Source organism: Pelophylax lessonae (assembly GCF_965119305.1).
Source record: "Pelophylax lessonae genome assembly, chromosome: 2".
NCBI lineage: Eukaryota > Metazoa > Chordata > Amphibia > Anura > Ranidae > Pelophylax > Pelophylax lessonae.
This window is the reverse complement of record NC_138769.1, coordinates 382557665-382566919: the sequence shown is the minus strand read 5'-3', so window position 1 is coordinate 382566919 and position 9255 is coordinate 382557665. Positions and strand designations below refer to the sequence as shown.

At 40.2% G+C, this 9255-nt stretch overlaps 1 protein-coding gene across 1 annotated transcript in view; it reads right to left on the bottom strand.

Annotated features, from left to right (window-relative positions):
* Positions 1-793: 793 nt before the first annotated feature.
* UNC45B (unc-45 myosin chaperone B) overlaps positions 794-9255 on the bottom strand; it is a 30999-nt gene continuing 22537 nt past the window's right edge. The window contains exons 18-20 of the mRNA XM_082246177.1: positions 7275-7392; positions 3722-3880; positions 794-1222 (exon numbers count right to left, since the gene is read on the bottom strand). Coding sequence (XP_082102303.1) covers positions 962-1222; positions 3722-3880; positions 7275-7392 — 538 coding nt within the window. The 3' untranslated portion in view covers positions 794-961. The remainder of the gene's footprint in view (positions 1223-3721; positions 3881-7274; positions 7393-9255) is intronic.

Here is a 9255-nt window from a genome sequence, read left to right as displayed (position 1 = left end):
CTGTACTTAAAGTGTATCTATGGTCGAAATGTAAAATCATATTTCCACATTATATTTAAATTTGTTTTAAATTATATTTAAATTATTTCCAGCCTACTCCTATTAAGATGAACGATTTTTAAAGTCTGTAAACTTACATTGTAAGATCCCCTTACATTTTATTCCTTAAATGCTGTGACATGTATTTTCTTATCCCTATGTGTAGGCACTGCTGTGTCACAGAATTCACAGAGCCTGACTTCTGACTACAGAAGGCATGGATGTTAGGAGGCGGATTTAGTACAGGAAGCACTGTTTGCTGACAGCAAGGTACCATGTGGTACGTAGTCTTTAGAAACTGTAAACAGCAGAGGAGAAGCATGCAGGGAATACAGAAAGTTGTGGAAAAAGATGGCCAGAAGACAGGCAGAACTCACAACATGAACGGAGAATTATCAAGTAAGCTTAAATTGGATTGTCAAATATAACTACTGTTTGTATTGTTATTACAATGCTGAAATAAAATGAAAATGTATGCTGTGACCATGGATCTCCTTTAATATGAGGCGAGTGTCTCTGCTGACATTGAGGAGTGAAATAGAATCAATGTACTAAAAATTAACATATGCGGTGTATTTACAAAGCAATGAATGAAACATTCACCAAGCAGTCACTGCATGGTGAATTTGTAACTAATTTTAAAGACCAGAACTAGGAAGGAACACCCACAGTGAATTATTGGTGGATGCCACATTTTACTGTTTGTTAAAAATAGTCCATATTGTTGTTAGGCAAAATATTAATATTTTAAAGATAACTGTTCAATGACATATGCTTTAATGACATGTTTGTTTTAGTTTATAGGAAGAGGGAAGCCATTTTAGCTGCTACCTCAGGCAGAATGACCAAGTGTACACTCACTCCGTTTCAACCACCATACAAAAGGAATGCAGCTCCAACTGGGTTTGTGTTATACGAGCACTCAGGAAACAGGCTTAATGAAACCATAATCTAAGCATTTGACCAGGGCTTCTCTGGCCACAGCTATAATGTGTTCCTTCTTTGGATTGTTCTCCTCTTTTCCAATAACAGTTAGGATCTCCAGCATTTCGGCCTCCACCAGTTTCTTTGCAAGCTCTTTGTCAGCATTAATCAGGTTGTAGACAATCACAACTCCACGGTGCTGAACCTGCAAGTCCTCATTAAGGCAAAGTCTTTGCAGGATCTCCATCCACTGTGTAGTCTAAAAAATGTAAACACACATAAAATGACTTATTCATAAAAGGAACATGTCAAATTGCAAAGCCAAAAAAGAAAGATAAACAAGAATCCAGTCAGATAGACACTAATCTAAAAGCTTCCATGTTCCTATTATAGCATTTGCACGATCCAAAAGGGACCAAGGTTTGACAGCTCTGCTGGTCATAAACACACATTTTTTCCACCACTACAAGTATGCCTGAGAACGAACTTAAAATCCAACAGATTCAACTAATTGTCTCTTTTCTTTAAGTTACTTGCATAAGGCAAAACCTGTACCAGATTGGACTAACTACCTCTGACCCCACTACGTTGCTGGATGGTCCCAAATGGTCTAAACGCCTTGGGGTTGATTTACTAAAACTGGAGAGTGCAAAATCTGGTGCAGATGTGCATAGGAACCAATCAACTTCCAGGTTGTTTTGTCAAAACTTAATTGAACAAGCTGAAGTTAGAAGCTGATTGGCTACCATGCACAGCTGCATCAGATTTTGCACTCTCCAGTTTTAGTAAATCAAACCCTCTTGTATTTGTAAATTCTTCCTGTGATCTCTACCATGTCTCTCCATTCAAAGACAAGACAAGTGGAGGCTTCTTTACTTGCATATCCTGTTTCACAAAGGAGATTTCAGCTTTTACCCCCTTCAACTCAGCAGTAAGGGCCGTGATAGAGGAGTTGCAAGAGTTCACAGCTGCCATAACATCCCAGAGGGTGGGCTCAGGGTCAGGAGAAGGGGAAGATTGCAGCCGGGCCTGGTCCGAACATGCCGGATTCCAATCATGGAGTTGACCAGAAATGTCACCCAAAGGCACTGTATCGTCCGCATCCGAGTGAGAACCCGGCGATATGCTCAGTGCGGCTCCAGAGGAGGAAGAACGATCCCTAGAAGCCGGCTTGGTGAAAAGCCTCTGGGCAGCCTCCAGGTATGTGTCCTTAGGCGAGGCTCACGGCGCGGGAGCGCGCCATCTTTGGCCTGTCCGGCTGCGGCAGCTTTACCCTCCTTAGGCCGTTTTTGCATGGCTGCAGGGATCGGATCGACTCACTGGAGCTGTGCGGGCGATCAGGGATGTCACCGGGACCGGTTAAGGTAAGTAAGTCGGCAGTTTAGGCTGGTAAAAGGATTAAAGAGCAGGATACTCGGCGGAGCTGTCTGATCCCACGTCTGCTCACATCTGCGGTTCGGCCATGCCCCCCGAGGCTTCTTTACTTATATCATCATGTAATCGCTGGTGGTGATGTCACTGGTCAAACATAGACTACCAATGTGAAGATATGCAATGGTTGTAGCCAAATCACTGAACTTTTAAGGTCTATGGGAGTAATTACACACTCCTGGACTACATATGTAAAGGACACATTTTCCAGAGAAATTTGGAGGATGTCACTGTTCCCTTTTCCTTCTGCAAATGCTAGTTTGGCTGTCTATCCTGCTGACCATCATACTTCTATACTTTTAATCATTTACTCAGAAAAAACATGCAGATAATAATTTATGATTTTCTGATATCAAGACTTGTTCCAGGTCAGTGAATTTGAAAGAATTGAAGTTAGTGGGTCAGCCTAATAGCCAGGCCACTAAAATTTTGAAAGGGGTTAGCTATGGCAGATTTGTATTACTCTGAAGGTAGGTTTACTTGAATCAGCATGTTCTTTGCTTTGAATTTTAACTGCCTCAAAACTAGCATTTTACATTCCTTTCCTTTCCAGGAACTTTTCAGTTTTCAGTGCTGTGATAATTTACCTGACCATTACTTGGTCATGCAACACTATACCAAAATATATTTTATATCATTCTTGTTTGCCTTACCTTCTAGTAAAAAACAAATTAAATAAAAATGCCAAGACCGTACAAACACCCCCAAAATAACCAATTTTTGTAAAATAGACACCCCTAAGGTGATCTTTTTGCCACATTTTTTTGAAAATGAAGAAATATGCTGGTACTTAGGTGTTTATTTTTTTTTTTTACCTTTGGGTATCGTAGATTGTCATTGTTTCACAGGCTTGTACAATTTTAGGGCTTGACACATTTAGTATCTACTTAATTAACCTAATTTTTTATATTTTACAAAAAATGTATAATATATTGGGATTGATTTACATTTGCCTAGAAACCAATCACCCTCTAGTTTATTTTTTTTTTTTTGCCAAAGCTTAATTCAGCAGGCTGAATTTAGAAGCTGATTGGCTAACATGCACAGCTGCCCCAGATTTTATATCCTCCAGTTTTAGTAAATCAACCCCATTGTGGTTTGTACACTAGACTTCACATAAGTATATTTTTTACTGAAAATATGGGGTTGATAAACAGTTGTCAAAAAATGTCCACAATCATTGGTGAAATTACAAGCCTCCCTCTGCTTCCTTTCTGCTTAACAAATTATTCATCCTCATTTTAAGCTAATTTGTGAGCCAGTATTTCCATATGCTCTCATTTAAGTAAGGTTTGCTAAATGTTAGCTTGCAATGAGCTATACCCACCACTTCTGTTAACTTGTTGCATAGCTTTTTCTCGGCTGCGGTCAAAACAGCTAGGGTTCCTGCTGCGGCTCTTTGCAGTTTCACTTCATCCTCTTCTCCGCATAACAATATTACCAATTTCAAACGATCATTTCCTTCCGCCAAGAACCTTTCCTGGATCTACAAGAATGACACCACAAACTAAGGCTGGTGGACATTTTGGTATTTTGAATGTTAATGTATTAAGGTTGTAAAATGGTTTTATACTATTTGTAAAGCCATGGGAACTCCACTGGAGCATTCAATTCTTGTCCTGTAGCCATTATTTGTCATCTCAAAGAGATTTTTTTTCTTTACAAAATAGGAATGTTCCACATTACATAATATACAGGTCCTTCTCAAAAAATTAGCATATTGTGATAAAGTTCATTATTTTTTGTAATGTACTGATAAACATTAGACTTTCATATATTTTAGATTCATTACACACAACTGAAGTAGTGCAAGCCTTTTATTGTTTTAATATTGATGATTTTGGCATACAGCTCATGAAAAACCAAAATTCCTATCTCAAAAAATTAGCATATTTCATCCGACCAATAAAAGAAAAGTGTTTTTAATACAAAAAAAATCAACCTTCAAAAAATTATGTTCAGTTATGCACTCAATACTTGGTCGGGAATCCTTTTGCAGAAATGACTGCTTCAATGCGACGTGGCATGGAGGCAATCAGCCTGTGGCACTGCTGAGGTGTTATGGAGGCCCAGGATGCTTTGATAGCGGCCTTGAGCTCATCCAGAGTGTTGGGTCTTGCGTCTCTCAACTTTCTCTTCACAACATCCCACAGAGTCTCTATGGGGTTCAGGTCAGGAGAGTTGGTAGGCCAATTGAGCACAGTAATACCATGGTCAGTAAACCATTTACCAGTGGTTTTGGCACTGTGAGCAGGTGCCAGGTCGTGCTGAAAAATGAAATCTTCATCTCCATAAAGCTTTTCAGCAGATGGAAGCATGAAGTGCTCCAAAATCTCCTGATAGCTAGCTGCATTGACCCTGCCCTTGATAAAACACAGTGGACCAACACCAGCAGCTGGCATGGCACCCCAGACCATCACTGACTGTGGGTACTTGACACTGGACTTCAGGCATTTTGGCATTTCCCTCTCCCCAGTCTTCCTCAGGGTCCGGTCACCTCTTCTCGTTGTGCAGCGTTTTCTGCCACACTTTTTCCTTCCCACAGACTTCCCACTGAGGTGCCTTGATACAGCACTCTGGGAACAGCCTATTCGTTCAGAAATTTCTTTCTGTGTCTTACCCTCTTGCTTGAGGGTGTCAATGATGGCCTTCTGGACAGCAGTCAGGTCGGCAGTCTTACTCATGATTGCGGTTTTGAGTAATGAACCAGGCTGGGAGTTTTTAAAAGCCTCAGGAATCTTTTGCAGGTGTTTAGAGTTAATTAGTTTATTCAGATGACTAGGTTAATAGCTCGTTTAGAGAACCTTTTCATGATATGCTAATTATTTGTTGTGAAGAGAAAGTTGAGAGACGCAAGACCCAACACTCTGGATGAGCTCAAGGCCACTATCGAAGCATCCTGGGCCTCCATAACACCTCAGCAGTGCCACAGGCTGATTGCCTCCATGCCACGCCGCATTGAAGCAGTCATTTCTGCAAAAGGATTCCCAACCAAGTATTGAGTGCATAACTGAACATAATTATTTGAAGGTTGACTTTTTTTGTATTAAAAACACTTTTCTTTTATTGGTCGGATGAAATATGCTAATTTTTTGAGATAGGAATTTTGGGTTTTCATGAGCTGTATGCCAAAATCATCAATATTAAAACAATAAAAGGCTTGCACTACTTCAGTTGTGTGTAATGAATCTAAAATATATGAAAGTCTAATGTTTATCAGTACATTACAGAAAATAATGAACTTTATCACAATATGCTAATTTTTTGAGAGGGACCTGTATATGAAACATTACATGGATAAAATAAACATGCCTAAAAAATTATAGCATAATGATAATGTGCTAAAACAGAGCAGTACTATTAAAGCAATTAGGATAACTGTCAACAAAAAAAATATTGTCTCACCATATAAATCTTTTTACCTATGTTTTATTAAAGAACGCAGCAGGTATACACAATACAAGTTTCAATACATTGAAGTAAGGAGTAGCCCAAACTAGTTGCATCATGTGCCACTGTGCGCATAAAAGATAACTGTTAAGGGGAAGTACAGTTCTCTGGAGCCTTGATGGTTGAGGGACTCCTGGAGAGAGTATTATTCACTTCCTTTGACATTCTCCATTCCCCTGGGCACCATCTTGATCTGCATATTTTATCATGGATCTGGCATTCAGTGACATGAGAGTCACTGAAGAAGTTGGTTTACTCTACGAAACTGGTCAGACTGAGATTGCTCCCTCTTCCCAAACTGCTCAATCTTATGGTGATGCTTCTGCTAGTATGATGCTTTGATATCTTGGGACTTATCCACTACTGAGTTGGGAAGATGGAATTTTTACTTTGGCTGCTCAGAATGGGTGCAGTCATTTTTACTTTTTTTATCCTGGTTGGTAATTCCTTTCTGAGCATTTCAATGCAAACTGTGGACATATGCTCTGTCTTCTGAAGCTTCAGTGGTCCCTAAAATTTACTGTGAACTTCCTCTTAATACACCTCTCTTCAGGATAAATCCACTGTAAGTGCTAAACACATTGATATGCTTTTACTCTATATGAAAGGACATTTGCTTTTTGGATATCTGATATAAACTATATTGTCAAAAGTATTGGGCTGCCTGCCTTTACATGCACATTCATTTTAATGGCATCCCAGTCTTAGTCTGTAGGGTTCAATATTGAGTTGGCTCACCCTTTGCAGCTTTAACAGTTTCAACTCTTCTGTGAAGGTTATCCACAAGGTTTAGGAGTGTGTCTATGGGAATGTTTGACCATTCTTCCAGAAGTGCATTTGTCAGGTCAGACAATGATGTTGGACAAGAATGCCTGGCTCGCAGTCTCCGATCTAATTTATTCCAAAGGTGTTCTATCAGATTGAGGTTAGGACTCTGTCAAGTGCCAGTGGGCCAGTCAATTTCCTCCACCCCAAACTCACTCATCCATGTCTTTATGGACCCTGCTTTGTGCACTGATGCGCAGTTATGTTGGAACAGGAAGGGACCATCCCCAAACTGTTCTCACAAAGTTGGGAGCATGGAATTGTCCAAAATGTCGTGGTATGCTGACGCTTTAAGAGTTCCCTTCACTGGAACTAAGGGGCCAAGCCCAACCTCTGATAAACAACCCCACACCATAATCCCTTCTCCACCAAATGATTTGGACCAGTGCACAAAGCAAGGTCCATAAAGACATAGATGAGCGAGTTTTGGGTGGAGGAACTTGAATGGCCTGCACAGAGTCCTGATATCAACCCTTGTATTCTGTAAGTTCTTGCAAGTAAATTCCCATAAATGGATCAAATCTCTACATACACAAAGATGAAAACCTCATGAAACAATTATTGCCCTAGCTGGTACCAAAGCAAGGACTGTATCTATCACTTACCTCTTTATTTACTGCCAAGTTGCACATGCATTCGGTGGCAGCTTGTCGGATCTGTTCATGATTCTCAAACATATAATTCTCTATCTCAGGAAGGGCCTTCTCCTTAATTATTTTTTTCCTTTATGAGAAACATTTGAAAAAGATCACTTAAAAATGTAAAGGATTCATTTTCAGCCCTTTATGATCATTTTCACTTTCATCATTTTCATCATTTTTAAAGGTTTCCACCATTTACTGCTTGTGAAGTGAGAGGTTTATTTAACAGCTAGCAGAACAGTGCTAATTCTGTAATTTAAATTAAATTAAATAAAGGAACAATAGTTGCTCCTGGAGCCAAACTAATAAAATACCAGTTTTAGTTTCCAACAGTAATGAAATTATGTATTTTTTATTAGTAAAATCAGAAAAACCGCGCTTCCTACTTAAGCAATAGCAGCCAGCATCAATCATGAAAGATAATTAACAAGGTACAATAGAAATGCAGCACTAATCATCCACACTAAAATGGATAAAACACATTGAAATAAAAGTCCACAATGTAAGGTCAGTCCTAATTTGTTGACACCCTTTGTGTGCAAGATTGATAAGTTGAGTGGGCAATCCAAATAGCCTACACCTCCACCGCATGCAATATTGGCCTCTTACCAAATGGAATTGACCACTGCTCTCGCAGTGATCAAAAACGCAATGTGCAACTCCTAAAGGGCAGGTCCCACCGGAGGGCAATAAGATCGGTCACAAATCCTCCCCAAGATAATGTAACTGGATACCTGTGTGTCTCCAAAGGGAGTATGTTGCCAAAGACAAGAAGAAAAAAAGGACCAATGGTGCAGTACTTCAAACCAGGATACGCTAGTAAAAGGATTTTATTGCACTCACCACTAAGTAGATACAGACAAGCAAACAATGCAGACAAGATAGTAGTAAAACCATTGTGAAGCGGAGGCTCCTTCCGGCTTGCGATGTTCAGGCTGATGGCAGACTCCACCTACATGTTTCGCGATAAGTCGCACTCCCCCCTGATGACGTGACGTATCGCGAAACATGTAGGTGGTTTTACTATCACAGCGGTTTTACTACTATCTTGTCTGCATTGTTTGCTTGTCTGTATCTACTTTGTGGTGAGTGCAATAAAATCCTTTTATTAGCGTATCCTGGTTTGAAGTACTGCACCATTGGTCCCTTTTTCCTTCTTGTCTTTGGCAACGTACTCCCTTTGGAGACACACAGGTATCTAGTTACATTATCTTGGGAATGATTTGTGACCGATCTTATTGCCCTCCGGTGGGACCTGCCCTTTGGGAGTTGCACACTGCGTTTTTGATCACTGCGAGAGCAGTGGTCAATTCCATTTGGTAAGAGGCCAATATTGTATGCGGTGGAGGTGTAGGCTATTTGGATTGCCCACTCAACTTATCAATCTTGCACACAAGGGGTGTCAACAAATATGGACTGACCTTACATTGTGGATTTTTATTTCAATGTGTTTTATGTATTTTTTATTGTCTTTACCAATCAAGTAACAAACCTCTTACTGGGCACACTGTGTATACACTATGCAGACTGTGCATTCTGTTTAAGAGGCCAGCTTTCCTGGGGGATTTGAAGGCTATCCCAGAGCTACTGGGATTTATCATCATTTTAAATTGCTTTGGATTTGCTTCAGAACCTCCACTTCGTGACTGTGCCTGAACTCCTAAGGGAACCTCCCAGGGGGCATTCATATAGGATATAGTGTGTAGGTTTTCAGCACCAGGATTGTGGCACTGATAGTTCTTGATGTGGGCTGTGTAGTAATGCAAACAGGTAGAAATAAGATGTCCTGACCTTAACATAAGTCTTAGGTTGGGCCTAACCCTACCTTCTCCTAGCTCTTAATCTTAAGCCAAGCCCTGCAACATCTTTCGTTGTATCATTTACACCCAAATGCCAGGCATTCTCTATAGCCAAAGGTTTGACACCTCCAAGAGTTTTCTTCTCC